Here is a 15416-nt window from a genome sequence, read left to right as displayed (position 1 = left end):
CTATATAAATATATATATATATATATATACAGTCCGTCTCTGCTACGGATGTCCGCACCGTTTAAACGGTGCGGACGTCCGCACATGAGAAAATTTATATATATATAGGGCTCTTTCAATGAGGGATCCATTTTTTTGTTCATTTCTAGGGATAGATCATTTGACGAACTTTTCGATCACAAAATCAAATCTCCACCGTTCAATTCGTTGAGCTATATGAGTAGATTATTTCTACAAATTTTCAGAAAATTTGGTGATCGTCATAGCTTCTGGGTATATATGTATGAATGTATCCATAACATTATACCAATTCAACGGTGCTGTAGCAAATGGGTGAAACATGAATATCTATGTCGACAGTGCATGTCACCTTTGCAGGTCATAAAACCCGTAAATTCTTCAGCCCGGCCAGAAACCCTACCACCTTCCCCATTTGGCCGACAGATTGAAACCCTGGTTTAAATTCAAAACCCTACTCTCCCCCCCGACAACTGTGTGTGCCAAGCACGACTTTGTTATAGATCGACAAGTCAATTACCATTGAGATCAGAATTTTCAGTACTCTTGGCCGGTTGGCCTCCTTTTATGTTTTCACTTTTCAGTAATCAAAGCGATATTTGGGGATTAATGTGGAGGATCCAGCCTTGCCCTTTAGCTAGCAGAAAAATGTGAAGTACTGCAGAATGACATTTTCACATTGTCATATATTGTAGTACATTTGTAAATATTTTTTCTAAACTAAACCTTAACCCACACACCGTTACAACCTGAGATTCGAACTTATGATTTCTGTCAATGTTATTTTAAAAGAGTTGTCGTTTTCTTGGACATCGGTCATTCTTAAGTTGCCTACTAAAAAATGTGACAATAACACCATACGTTAGTCCAGATTTTCGGGTATTTATTTGGATGCTAAATTTCCCACGACATAAAGATTGATAATTGATTGACTGATTGAGTGAGGATATCGCAACTTTGTGGAATTGTTGGAGACCCATGCATGCGTGTGGACCATTGCTCCAATTTGGAGATGGAAGCAAACTACAAAATGATGTTAGGTCCCGGTAGGGTCTCGTGGATAAATCAATTCCTTACATCATGCCATGGTTCCACGCTTGGCTACAAGCCATGTGAAAGTTTTCTTTTTGAAAAGGGTCTCTTTTTCTTCCTTTTATAAAGGTCAAACTATGTCATTGCAAGTGAACTAGCTAGTTTAATAGCAAGTAATTAGAAGGATAACAAAAGAAAAGGAATGAGAACCAAATGTTATTCCTATAGTAGGATACTAAAGAAAAACAATGACACTGAGAGAGCAAAATTGTTTTCATTTCTACATAATAGATTAATTGTATGTACAATTCAGCCTTAAGAGCGCAATAACAGAGTTTAACTATTTAATCTTGGTCACACAAATACATACAAGCAAGATAAAATGACTCGAAGCCTTAGTGTTGATTAACAACCTTTCTATTTGTTAGACGACTCTCTGTTTTAGCTTTTAACTATTTTAGATAGCGTATTTAACTTTTTTTGATATTTTCGGAGCTTCAACAGACTAGCCAAATTCGAGATATTATGACTTTTAGCTATCTCACTTGCTAAATCTCACTTGCTAAATATAGAGAGCGAGATGACTCATATGAGGTTAGTTATAATTTAATACATTCATTGAAAGATATTTTACGTGATATATAAATATATTTAAATTATTTAATTTTTATTTGAAGAATAATGTTGATGTAATGCTAGCTAAACTAGAAAGTATTGATGCAGCTGCATTTCTAAAGTGGCTAGCAAAAATGACATTTTAGCTAATTTGACAAAAATTTAACTCAAAAATAGCTAGTATTGCTAAAGATGCTCTTAGTTCCATACTAGGATTTAGTCACATATTGTGTTTCTAGCAAGTACCGCAAAGACTAGGCCAAGAAGTTTGTCCCTCAGCTTATGTGAAATGCTTCATCTATGCATTGTAACAAAGCAACACAATGTTTGACAACTTTGACAACTTTAGGGTTCGAACCTAGGTTGGGGAGCAAGAACAACTAGACCAGTTGTTAAATGTTATCGACTTAAATATATGTTTATGACACAAGCTAGTACAATTTTGTCTAGAGAAATTAGTGTCTACTTTGTAACTAGAAGATCATAGTCTTTAGTTCGATCGCTTAGTTATAGAATTTTACATAAACAAATAACTGAAAACTAGATTAGTTTACTTACTCATTCTGACACTGAATTAGCTTGATTGCTCAATTATAGGTTGTTTTATGTAAACAAATACATGAAAAAGTAGATTAGTTCGGTCGGTTTGCCTAAATGAATAAACAAAAATATATGCCTGAAAACACTATCATTTTTTCCACACATCAACCTCTCTAGTGAGTGTGAACTACCGCTTTAATTTATACACGATCGATTAATTCACATATTGGACCTAAGCATCTTGAGAATAATTTCTCAATCACATATGTCTATACACATGAGTTACAAATGATACTTTCTTATGTCTAGTGGGTATCATCGAATAGCAATTATGTAAAGAATTCCCGTCAAAAGATTTTTCATTATTTTTCTTCGTATTTCCCCTTATAGAAAGTACATTACACTGGCCAATACAAATACATAAAAAATACAAAAACGGAAATACACAAATAAAAAGAATCTTATTTCTGTCGCCATCACATCTCTGATTCCGTTACTCTCGAAAATATAACCCACCCGAAACGGATTTTAAGAATTTCATGACGGAGACTCGGAGCACCGAAAGAAAGTGAGAGCGCAGCCGGCTTCTATTTTATTCTATTAATTACTCTCAATAAATAATAAATTAATTACCAAATTATTATTTTTATTTAAATTCCGCTTTTCGTTTTTACCAAAAATAAAAAATACAAAAATCTGTTTTTTTTCCGTAACCTCCGTTTGGCTCTCTCTCTCTCTCTCTCTCTCTTCTTTCTTTCCTCCAAACCAAAACGAAACGACCACCGACCACCACCACCAACCTAACTTATCGTCTCTCTCTCTCACACACACACGAGAGAGAGAGAGAGAGAGAGAGAGAGAGACAGAGCTGCGTAACCGACTCTCTCTATTCTCTAATGGAATCCGAGTACCAGATCCTTACCTGAAACCCTAGCTCCTTCTTCTTCTTCAAGATTCTCTCCCATTCCTCCAAGATTCCACCACCTCGTTCTCTCTCTTCGCTTCGTTCGCTTCAATCCCTCTGATCGTGCTCTCTCTCGACGAAGAAGCTTCGCTTCGCGCTTATTTTCCAGTTCGGCGATTCACGGCGGCTCTTCTCCGGCGGCATTTCCGATTCCGGCGAGAAGGTTCGTCTGGTTTGATTGATCGGATTGTGGAGAAGTGTTATGGTGTAGTGGAGGAGTAGTATGGACGATAGAGGAGGCTCGTTCGTAGCGGTTAGGAGGATTTCGCAAGGTCTCGATGGCCGTGGCAATACCTGCCATTCAAGTTCTGGTACTAGTTTGTCTCTTCTTTTCTTTTTCCTTCATTTTTCGCTTTTCTATTTAATGCTGATTCTCTCTCTCTCTCTCTCTCTCTCTCTCTCTCTCTCTGTTTTAGAAAAAAAGCTTTCTCTCTCTAGACTTTAGACTCTTGAGGAGTTTATCCATTTTTAGCAAAAAAATTAGTAAAATCGGAACGTAGATCTGGTATTCATATTATTCAGCTGCGACTGTCAGCCGGAATTTATTACTGGCTTGATGTTCTCTGATATCATAAATTGCTTTGGTGCGTAAATTTATTTAGATTATTTTTTTGTCTTATTTCTGTGTGTTTTTAGTGTTTGATGCAAAATTAAGTTGAATTGAAGCTCTAATTTGTCACACAGTGATTTTTCTCTCACTTGGTCATGCTTAGTTTTAATTGAATTGATATTTTTTTGAACAATTTATGAAAATCTGTCGTCGAACTTTCGATTCAATTATTTGGACACTCTAGCTGAAATGAAGAGCAATTTAAGCAAAAATCAGTGAGAAATGTCACATGATCAGTTCATCAATGGTGTTTGTATGCCGGATTTTGAGTTTGCGAAATGTCTATTTAGTTTTGTAAGGCTTTATCACTCTGTGGTACTGATGACTGGAAACCAGAAGGCTTATACATCTTCTGCTACTAGATTATCTCAGTCGTATGATGTGGAGCAATTTATGAATATTTTTGTTATTGATTTGATAAGGATGTAGTGTAGCTTTTCATTACTACATAATGCAGTGTACTTAGAATTACATAGTGCGGGGTCTACACAATGATATTTTGTCTGCTACTAATTGTATGTATAACCCTTTCGCTATTCAGTAGTCTAGCTGCTCTATTTGCAAAGTTGAAAACTATGGTGGTGGCGTGGATGAAATACATTAACATCTGTATTGTCCTAGAAACCTTACAAACCATTGTCTGTTATGCCATGTTATTCGTATTAGTGAGGTTGAAGTGTTGCATTGTCGTTGTGCATGAACTCTATGATTGGTAGATGTAGAAAGATTAGTTGATAATTTGAGCTGGTAAACTTTCATAACTATTCTCAGTATATGCTAATATACTGTTACAGCATTTTTTTTTTTTTTCTACAAATTCTAATATGTTATTGTCTGGCTTTCTTTCTCTGTTACAGCTGAGGTTGTGGCAGGATCGGCAGCTTGGCTTGGCCGAGGACTTTCTTGTGTGTGTGCACAGAGAAGAGAGAGTGATGCTCGTCCTTCCTTTGATCTAACCCCTGCCCAGGTAAGGCATGTTTGTAATTGGATAAATTGTATCTGTTTATGATAATATGCTTTTAGGATATCCTTGATAGATATATATGTTCGTAGTTTAGTAGGGATAATGTTGTTATTAGTTCAATGATTACTGTTAAGACCCAAATTTCAAGAATGGATAGCTTACAGTTTACTTTTTTTTTTTCCACTATATTTGATTACTCCTGCCTAATATATGAGGGGTATACCATACAATATTCATATGTTTTGTGCTGGTCATAATATCCCTAGGCCCTTGAATCGTGGAACTATTGAATATAAACAATTGGTGGATGTTTTACAAGAGTAACTTTGTTTTTTGGCTCATTTTGTTTGCTTTAGTTGCCTACCTGTCTCTATATAAATCATCAAACTATGTTTTTCTGGAAATTATAATATGACACAGCGGTCTGGTTTCCTGAGTTTCTTTCTTCTTGTTTTTTCTTCCCTTAAATTCTTTCAGGAGGAATGCCTGCTGAAACTACAGAGCCGGATAGATATTGCCTATGACAGCTCAGTTCCTGAACACCAGGTATATATTATTTCTTGGATTTCACATAATGACAGTGAATCTGTTGTCTTTGCGAGGAGGGTTTGCATGAGTTTAAATTTCTGCTGTGCAAATAGTTCATTAACATAATTTGATAAACACTTATCTGATTCTTAAAACACCAGGAAGCTTTGAGGGCCTTGTGGAGTGCTGCCTTTCCAGAAGAAGAACTTCGTGGTTTAATATCTGAGCAATGGAAGGAGATGGGATGGCAAGGAAAGGATCCGTCAACAGATTTTAGGTAGATTTGATACCTCTTTCGTTATTGGAACAGCACTTTCTCTCAGTTTCTTCTTCGTATTGGTTTACTTATTGTTGATATTTCAATTTTCTGTAGGGGTGGTGGTTTTATTTCGTTGGAGAATTTGATGTTCTTTGCTCGGAATTTCCCGGTATGTCCCCTCTCTCCATACATATGTATGCTGTGTTTTGAAACCAGAACAGTCCTTTAGTCAAACCGACTTATAAGTACAAGTTAAGAAAATGTATTTATCTGCATGCAATCTCTAGTTGAAACCTGGAGAAAACGTATAAAGGTGATACATACTCTGCTAGCAAAAGAACTATAAAAACCTTATAGTGTTTCAAGTTGATCTCATTTTTCTTTTCAAAGAAGTTTTATCTGTGAGCATGAAGGTAACAGTAAAAGACAAGAATTTAAATCACACCTATATATCTAGGCGAGCAAAATTTCATTACCTGGTAGACAATGTGTGCTGTGGCTGTTGAATATCAACAGTCTTCTTAGGATTGTCTTATTACTTATTTGGTCTTATTTTGTATCAATTCTATGCTACGATCCTACTTTTCTCTCACTCTGCGCTTGTGGTAAAATGCGTCTATTTCATGCGAATTGTGATCAACTTTTGTCATCTTGCTTGCGTCTGTTGTGCAAGTTCTTTTTGGTCTTCTCTAAGATGCAGCTCATAGGAAACTAGATTTGGTCCATCTTATAAGATCTTGTGTCTCATTGAAAGTTAAAACTTTCATTGTAGAAATCTTTCCAGGATCTGCTTCGAAAGCAAGAAGGTGATAGGTCAGTGTGGGAATACCCATTTGCCGTTGCTGGTGTTAATATTACATTCATGCTTATTCAGATGCTCGATCTTGAAGCAGGTTGGTATTTTTCTTGATCATTTATGTTCATCTTGTTTCGAAGAATATTACATCCCAACTTTTAGGAATTGTGATTTATAACACCAGATACCATGGTCTCAAAATTTATCACTTGTTTTTGATGAACTTGTTTTTAACACAGTGCAACACAATCTGCTTTCACCTTTAAGTCTTTAACTATGATTTTGAGCATGTTATTGCCTGTCTATGGTTTGTGCCCTTCATTTTAAGACCTTTTGGTACATACAGGAGTTGGACCGAAATGTTAACAAACGAACAAAGTACCAACCAAATGTGTGGTTGATTAAGTTGCTTTCAGTTACATGTTTCTTGAAACTTCATTCAGTTTTGCCCGATGTATCATGGTAGATGAGAGATACTGTAAATTGAAAATGCAGAATCGTCTATGGTCCATGCACATTTTTTCACAGGGTTTAATATATTTTGTTTATAACAATAGGTTTCTTTTTCTAAATGCCTTTCATAAGTTACCTGTGGGGTTTATGTGCAGTTAAACCTCGAACACTGGTGGGAGCAATATTCTTGAAGTTTCTTGCAGGTAACTTGTCCTTAACTAGGGTCATGATTGTGAAAATACTCAATAAATACTAATTTGCTTTGTTATTCTTGACAGAAAATGAATCAGCATTTGACCTTATATATTGCATCACATTCAAGCTAATGGACCATCAATGGCTGTCTATGCGTGCTTCTTATATGGATTTTAATGTATGTGTCACCTCCTTTCAACATTTCCTTTGGCTGTAACTACTAATCAATCCTTCTGGTCAATATTAAATCACCAAAAGGCTGTGATATGTAGGAAGAACCTCATTAACTTAATTGGATGATTTTATTTGTGATTTAACCTGATTTTTGGGTTGGGTGGTTATACAGTTTAAGAATTTTGTGTAAACAATAATTTTTCTAACATGATTCCTGTCATTATGTTTTGTTTCTAACAGACGGTGATGAAATCCACTCGCCGGCAGTTGGAAAAAGAGCTTCTGTCTGAAGATGTAGCACGGCTGGAAGACTTGCCCTCATATGGCCTACTTTCCCGATAGTGTAGAAGCTTCTTCTAGAACTATAAAATGGTCTGTCACAAGTAGTTACATGTTCGTCGACAACACTGTTAATTCTCTAACTGGATGATGGTGTTTGTACATGACCCGAACCCCCTGAAATTTGCTTTCTGCAAGTCATATGATTCCCGGAAATGGTTTTGGATTTTAGTTTCTCAGAGTTTGTTAAGAGGGCAGAACCAAGTCTTGATTTGATTCAGGTTTGAAATACAGAAAATATAATCTCATACGTTTGGCGTAAGATCACCAGAGCATCCCACGGCCTTCGGGGGTTTTCAAACATATGTAGAGGTATGATTACCTTGTCTAGGATTGTGGAATGAGATTCTGTTATGGCTTTTTAACTTTTGGAGTGATTTCTGAAATATTTTATTATTTGATAACTGATAATTGATAATCTGTGCGCACGATATAGTGCACTTGAAAGCCCCGTTTAAAGTTCTGTATTTCTGCCTGAAAAAGTATAGGTAGAAGAGCTGTTTTTCATTATGCAGAGTTCTGGTTTTCAGCTATTATGTGCTTAATGTCAATCTGGTGCAAATCAATTGAGTCGATACTTCGTAAGCAACTATTGTAACTATACCAATTATTGTTGAAAATCTTGATGCTACAAAATATATCTGAATATTAGTTGCGAAAGTAAAAACTAATACACACACAGCGGCCAAAGGAAGACTCTGTAGAACTTAGTTCAGGAAAAGGAACTCTTGATTTGATTTCGCCATGAAATTTTTATTTTCTTTGGATTCATTACAAGGATGCCATCGGGCAAAAGAACCAAGCAAGCGTAACTTAGTATTGTAACAATTAAACTGGACGTTTTTGTTTTGGCAAGCGCAAGCAGGTTTATATAATGACTGTCAAGCACAACTGAGCGTGGAAACGATTCTGTTGGCATGGTAAAGGCACGAAAGGAATTTACCTATTGATAGATATGGTCATGTCCATAATCTTCTATGCATAGGCAGGAGTTAGGTACCGATTTATCTTCTAGGTTCATGAAGGAAATTCCTTTATCAAAAGAGCATGCACTAGCAGGAGTTAAGCACCGATTTATCTTATTGGTTCTGGACACATTCCTTATCAGAAGAGCATATTGTTCCTGCCTCATTTTCATTTCTTTTGAAGAATGATCCGTTTCAAAGTTAAGTTTCAAAATTGAGTACAAGCCTCAATTTTCTAACTCGACAAGCGAACCTTTTTTTTTCAATGAAAAACAACCTTACATTTGGTTTCAAAGATTCTCAATGATGGAACCTTTGGCTCTAAAGAATCTCATGGAAGAATACTTGACAGAAGAAGTTTCAATTTTGCCAATTCCTTAGAAATATAATTCCAAGTGAACAAGAATTAAATTTCATGCGATTATGTATGTGGATAATTAACATCGCTTAATCATAATTGATCAAAATATCAAACTGCATTTAAATAGGTAGATAGTACACTCAACCAGAAGCACTAAAACAAGTTTTATGTCTTAGCCATACTAGGCAACATCAGACTTCAAATAGAAAAGTAGAATTGAAAATAGATAACCATCCATCAGCAACTAGAGGCCGCCAGCCTTCTATTCATAGATCCAGGGGCTAAGGCTGCTCTGCCAGTGAACAGGGCCTTCAGGGAACCAAAGTGCAATCTCTTTCCTTGCACTCTCAACTGCATCACTTCCATGAATGATGTTCCTGTAAGCAAGAGAACAATGTTAAGCTGCGGTCAAGAAACCACTCACACCTAATGTTTCACTAGAGCATTCAGTCATTGTTTTGTTTAGGAGGCATAAAGCCATTCAACTTAAATGGTACAGGGTTCTTGAAATGCAGCAACCCTTTAACATTAACACTCACAAGAACATGATTTGCAAACACATCATAGTGACCCTTATTACCTAATGCAGTATTTCATGCAAAGGAGAGTGAAAAATATGGTTTACCTGCCAATCTCAACGGCAAAATCACCACGGATGGTTCCAGGGGCAGAGTCTGCAGGGTTTGTGGCTCCAATAATCTTTCGGCCAGTTAACACAACATTCTTACCCTCCCAGATCATAGCAACAACAGGGCCAGAAACAATATAATCAACCAATCCACTGAAAAAGGGCTTAGCAGATAAATCTGCATAGTGCTTCTCAGCGAAAGGACGATCCACAGTGATAAACTTCAGGCCTGAACTCAAACCACAAAGTAATTAAGAACAGAGTCCAGATAAGTATCCAACAGTATCATAGCACATAAACCAATTCACTATTCAACAAGAACAAAACATTGTGAGGTTAATAAGATGACACTTCAAATTTCTATCCAAGTTAAAGGTTACCTTTCAAAGAGAAACCCTTCTTCTCAAACCTGCTGATAATCTCACCAACCTGAAGCAAACAGAATACTAAGAAAATTTGAAAGCTTTACAACTACAAATCCAATGAACCCCACAAAATTAAATTGCACATGCTCAAAACAACATAAAATCAACCCAATTCAAATTACTTAACTTTATCTTGATCAACAGTTCCCCAAAATAAAAAGAAAACATATATTTCCTCTGATTTTCCATCGACACAAATCACACACCAGATACACAACTGGTACCACACACCAGATACACACCAACCTCATACACAACGTACAAATCTATAAACAAACGAACTAAAACCCAGATACGATTTGAACAGTAAGCTACCAAAGCTACAAAAATTTAACGATACCAACAGTAAAACAAGGGATTAAAAACTAAGAGAGAATGATTACCAGGCCCCTCTGAACGCCATCAGGCTTGATCATGATGAAAGTTTGCTCCATTTTTTCTTGGCTAATGATTAATGATTTGTGTTAGGATGCTGTGAGTTTGAGGGTACGAGAGAAGTGAATGGTGTAGAGTATAGAGCTAGAGCGGCTTTATATACAGAACCACCCCAAACTGTAGAAAACCCTAACACTAGTACCAGAGGAATATTCGCGAGATTCTCTCGCCACGTTTCAGGAATCCATTTCATTTTTCAGGGCCACGGGTAGAGGCCCAAAAATTGTCAATAGATGATCTGAAAATCACAGCGCCCAGGTCCAGCCCATGAAACCTTCTATCCCTTACAGATATAAAACCCTTAACTGAAAAACCCTCGGTCACACTCCCACCCAGAGAGAGAGAGAGAGCAGTCCAGGGACGGATCCTCCACTGCCTCAACCACCACATCCGCCGCCGCCGCCGCCGCTTCAGGCTCTGCTCCTGCTAAGGCTAAATGGGGCGCGAAACTACCTCCGAACTTTTTCTTGAATATGGCGGCCGAAAAAGCGGCTAAAAATAAGAACCAAAAAAAGAAGCAGAGACAGAAGTTGAAAAAAGCTGAACAAGCTTCGAAAGATATTACCACGGAATCAATACCACCTGTTGCATTGGCCCCGGAGATTAATGACACCCATAGTGGTGACCAACAAGTTAATGAGTACGCGGCGGTTGACAGGCAGATGAATACTGCAAGTTTAACCTTGTCTGATATGCCTGCTGCAGTTGATGATAATTCAAGGAATGATGAGCAGAAAATTGTACTAGATGATGTATCTAGTGTGCTCAGTCCTCCTAGCATGTGCAAACATCAAACCCATCTAAAACCACCAAATGAAGCAGGTGGAAGTTCAAGTCCCCCCTCTGGAGAAGCTGCAGTTCCTCAAATCATGCTTGATATGATGGATCAGGTGAGCGCAGTGAAATTTGGGCATTTAATTATCTTGCACATGTCTACTCACGCACCAACTATTTTCAGCTTAACATTGTAAATTAGGCTTAGTATCTTCTCCAAAATTATGCTACTGCCATTTAAGTCGGTCTTCAAGTCATTTATTATTTGGTGAAATGGTATATTAGCATGTTCTTTCTTGTCCCGTTTCACCTGCCTATATCATGGGAAGAGCAAAAGGTTCTATGTTTGCATGTGTTGTGTTGTGTGTAATCAAACCTTGTTTTCTTGTCCATTATCTTTTCTATTAACTATGGCTTTTCATCATGTGTAGCTAATAGATATGCAAAGAGAATTGCAAAAGCAGATGACAATTATGGAGATGGCTGTAGAGCAAAAGGTTCTATGTTTGCTTGTGTTTTGTGTAATCAAACCTTGTTTTCTTGTCCATTATCTTTTCTGTTAACTATGTCTTTTCATCATATGTGCAGTTAAATAATTTTCAAGAAGAATTGAAAGAGGAGATGACGAAGGCTGTAGAGGCCGAGATTGATGCTCTGTGCGATCAACTTGGAGAAGAGATTTCTAAACAACTAACTGGTTTGATCAATTACTTTGTAAGCAAGGACTTTCAAGTCATTATAGAGGAAATGGTGAAAAAAGAATCAGCTGATGTTGGACAAGCTGTTGTTCGTCTATTCACTCCGGCTATAGAGAAATGTCAGGCAACAATAGATTTGGCTATATCTGATTACTTTCAGGTAAGAATTTAGGTGATCTGGCATTTTCTGTATTGAAGTTGGCTTTAATTATCTAATTGATGTGTGTGCGGCAGAAAGGAGATGGCTATGAAGCATTTAATCAATTGGAGAAATCGGTCAACTCAAAACTTGAAGCTACTGTACCCGAGCAAATCAAGGCACGGTTTCAAACTTCGGGTGAACAAGCTCTTCGGTATGTTTAATTCATAGTAATTTTTTTTCATTTGTGATAACATGCGATTGAGGATTTGGTTTAGTAAACCAAAAGTAAAAATGCTCTCCCTACCTGCAAAAGTAGTTCCTATGAGTTAATGACTGAAAGGATGAGTCTATGGAGTGTTTTAAAGACAAGGTTTTCTTTTGGTTGGTCATGATCTGACTGGTTGTTATCTTTCTTGGAATGGGAACATTTTTAGCTTTGCTTTTGCTTTCTAATGTGTGTTCTAGGTTCGCTATGGTGTACAGTTCCATCTGCAAGTATTTACGTGTGACATTGCGCGCATTGTGTTGTATTTACAGGATGCTAGTAGCTCCGCATCACCAGCAACTCAAACCCTAAGCGGAGAACTGGCTGATGGCCACCACAAGTTAGTGGCTCTCGCAGCTGGAAGGGGAACTCAAGTGCAGTAGATCCTGTAGAAACAAAAAAATTGTCATCCTTATCTCCACCAGAATATCAAGATTATCAAGTAGTCATGTATGGCACAAGCTTGTCGTTCAAAATGGAGTAAAAATTGCTAATTGGGTTTTTTTTTCTTTTCCAATTTGAATTCAGAGGGGCGTCCAGATTAATGCCAATATGGTTGGTTGGAATTTTTAACTAGAAATGATAAGATCAAAGCCATTAGTCATTTCAAAGAAAATCTCAGTTAGTTGCACCGAAAGGCCTCAAAGCGGGTGAAGTGATTTCAAGTTCAAATTTGAGTCATCATCCATTCAAATCATCCAGTACAAGAGAAAGGCTACAGGTAAACTTCATCTGCCTTCCCTGTGATACAAGCCTCCCTCATATGTCTTTTACCACAACTGTTAAGAGTCCTCCCAAGCTTTGTCAAAAAGACGCCCGGCCTTACTGCGAACAAAAGAAAGGCTGTTCATGAACAACCTCCTGCAAGTTCCTCAGTCCGAAGCAATAAGACAATACGGCCGTTCATGAACGACCAAAGTCTTAATGCAATCTCGGCTGTTGTAATTTCCAGTGTTGGGAACAAATGGCCGTTCATGAACGAAAAGATTATACAGAGGCGCCGCTGTCAAAACCTTTGCTGTTAATATCAGACTTCGGCCTCCCCATGACCTTGCATCACCACTTTTTAAACAACCAATACGTACAACACTCAAGCCACTGAATACGCTTAATTGATTCAGGCGCTGGTAAAGCAACAAGAAAGTTGCTCAGCCATATGTGACGAACAAGAAGGCAAACGAATAATGATGGGGACAGTGCTACTTTATCGGAGCAGTGCCAACATGATCAAAAGACAAGTCTGATTGTTCATTCAGAATTAAATCACATAACAGATTTCAGATGATGCATGGCTTGTGCTAGCTCTCTACATGAGTTCACCAATAAACTACCGCAGTAAAGACTGAATCTGCAGCAAGTAAAATTGGGGAAGCCTGTCAATACTCAAACTAAAATTTCAGCTTGAGGAGTAGCAGAAGACACTGCGTTGAAGATAATGAATGCAGAACAAGTGTTGAAGCCGAAGCAGATAAACAGTTAGGGCTGGGCATGGGACCGGATGGGACGAGTTTAGGCTAATCCCACTAACGGACAGGTATACTCTGTTCCTTAAAGCTTTGAGGCGACCAACATGAAAGCTCGTCGACTGGTTGCCGGACTGCGAAGCGGCATTCCAAGGCTTGAAGGATTATCTAGCCTCTGTCCCACTACTATCAATCCCCAAACAGGGGGAAACACTATATCTATACTTAATTAGCAGTTTCTAGAAGCCGCACAAATAGTAGACTATCACACACATGATTATGTTTTAAATGTTTAAGTCTACCCTAATACCCTCCCATGTTGTGTTCCCTTTTCCTATATATAATTGTTGGAGGCTTTAAATGAATAATGTATAAATTTTATTTTTTTTTTCCTTTCATTTACTTGTTTGAACCCATTAGAGTAACTTATTTGAAGTGTTAATAGTTTACAACTTTGATAATTTTATTTTTTATGTTATTTGGTTTTGACCGGTTTCGGTTTTTTTGGTGCCTAAACGTCCACCCCTACATCACATTGTATCTGTTTTTCGGAGAGCGAGAGAAAGGGCAATAGCAATAACCGTCATGATGGTCTCCACGTATTAACGGTTACAAATTCTCAACTTTGTTGATCCTGGTAGTACCGTAGTAGTAGTACTGAAAATGAAAATAAAAATCCTTTGGGCTGGGATCTACAAAAAAAATAAAAAATTGTGTAAAGTGAAACAAAACAACAAGTGTTTTTCAATAATATGAATTTTATTCATAATTGGCTTTGTGGCCATAAACATTACAATACAAAGAGCCAATAAAGGGCTTTGATACCATGAAACCTATTCAACTTAGGGTAATGTTGCATCTCGTTGTACCGATCAGTGTATGTAATTCTTTATTTCTTTTTCATAATATGTCTCTAAAGGTTTGTTACACACATTGAGCTTAACTTGAGAAGTTTTCATGTTAAACTTTTCTTTATCTACTTATGTTGCATGTTTTTGTTTATGAACTGATGAATCATAAAACCACATTAAAATGTCTTCGTCCTAGCCTTACCCTTCATCGTTTCAGATGGCAGCGGTGGGTGTTGAGATGGTGGTGGCGGTTGGTGGTGCCGATGGATTTTGTGAAACCAACTTTGGTTGGCTAAAGGCATGGGATGGGCTACAACGTACTATTCTCGATTCTTACCTTCCTTCTGTGGTTGCAGTGGGGTGGAGCGATCCTCTGGGTTATGGAGGTGTAGCAACGATCACCGAAACTTGGTGCAATGGCTCGGGTTTACAATGGAGGCAGAGGTGTGGGGGCTTTGTGCATCCGTCGGCAATTGGAGACAACATTGCACATTCCAAATTGGGGTTGCACCTAAGCTTGGTCTGGATTGGTGTTAGCTATATTGAGCCGACTGGATCTAAGGCACATCTGAGGGAGTTGACGGAGTGAGGCAGGCACAGGGGGCGCCAACTCTCCCTTCCACGGAATGATGACGAGGGCTTTAGGCCTTGTTTCAGATTTGGTGCTAAGGTTGTTACTTTGGGTCTGGGCCAACTAAATCAGTTTTGAGTCATTTTAGGATGAATTTAGTTGCTTTCGACCCAGGGGATGCCTCTTCTGCGTAGGAGGGCTCTATGTGCTTTCTTGAATAAGTTGGATGAATCCGACAATTACTGATTATTGATCAAGGTGCCCATCCTAAGGTTTACAACATTAGAATGATTTGAGATGCTTAGGTTTTCCTTGAGCTTCATAGGTTTTTTTAACATAATTTCATTTTTT

The 15416-nt window shown here is 37.7% G+C and overlaps 3 protein-coding genes across 3 annotated transcripts; 2 read left to right on the top strand and 1 right to left on the bottom strand.

Annotated features, from left to right (window-relative positions):
- Positions 1-3004: 3004 nt before the first annotated feature.
- Positions 3005-7943, top strand: LOC101312863 (ELMO domain-containing protein A-like). Its single transcript, XM_004306931.1, has 9 exons — positions 3005-3480; positions 4637-4746; positions 5221-5289; positions 5433-5548; positions 5645-5699; positions 6303-6423; positions 6935-6982; positions 7058-7152; positions 7389-7943. The coding sequence occupies exons 1-9, from the start codon at positions 3393-3395 to the stop codon at positions 7488-7490; spliced, it is 804 nt and encodes a 267-aa protein (XP_004306979.1). The 5' UTR covers positions 3005-3392; the 3' UTR covers positions 7491-7943.
- An 854-nt stretch (positions 7944-8797) lies between these two features.
- On the bottom strand, positions 8798-10415 carry LOC101312573 (nucleoside diphosphate kinase 1-like). The gene is made up of 4 exons (XM_004306930.1): positions 10250-10415; positions 9822-9870; positions 9439-9670; positions 8798-9190 (listed from the first exon to the last, which is right to left on the bottom strand). The coding sequence occupies exons 1-4, from the start codon at positions 10298-10300 to the stop codon at positions 9076-9078; spliced, it is 447 nt and encodes a 148-aa protein (XP_004306978.1). The 5' UTR covers positions 10301-10415; the 3' UTR covers positions 8798-9075.
- A 359-nt stretch (positions 10416-10774) lies between these two features.
- Positions 10775-12563, top strand: LOC101311713. The gene is made up of 5 exons (XM_004308441.1): positions 10775-11191; positions 11507-11572; positions 11664-11933; positions 12008-12073; positions 12381-12563. Exons 1-5 carry the CDS (start codon positions 10775-10777, stop codon positions 12561-12563), a joined length of 1002 nt encoding a protein of 333 aa, XP_004308489.1.
- Positions 12564-15416: the final 2853 nt, after the last annotated feature.

Source organism: Fragaria vesca, linkage group LG7, assembly GCF_000184155.1.
Source record: "Fragaria vesca subsp. vesca linkage group LG7, FraVesHawaii_1.0, whole genome shotgun sequence".
NCBI lineage: Eukaryota > Viridiplantae > Streptophyta > Magnoliopsida > Rosales > Rosaceae > Fragaria > Fragaria vesca.
This window is presented reverse-complemented; position numbering and strand designations above follow the sequence as displayed.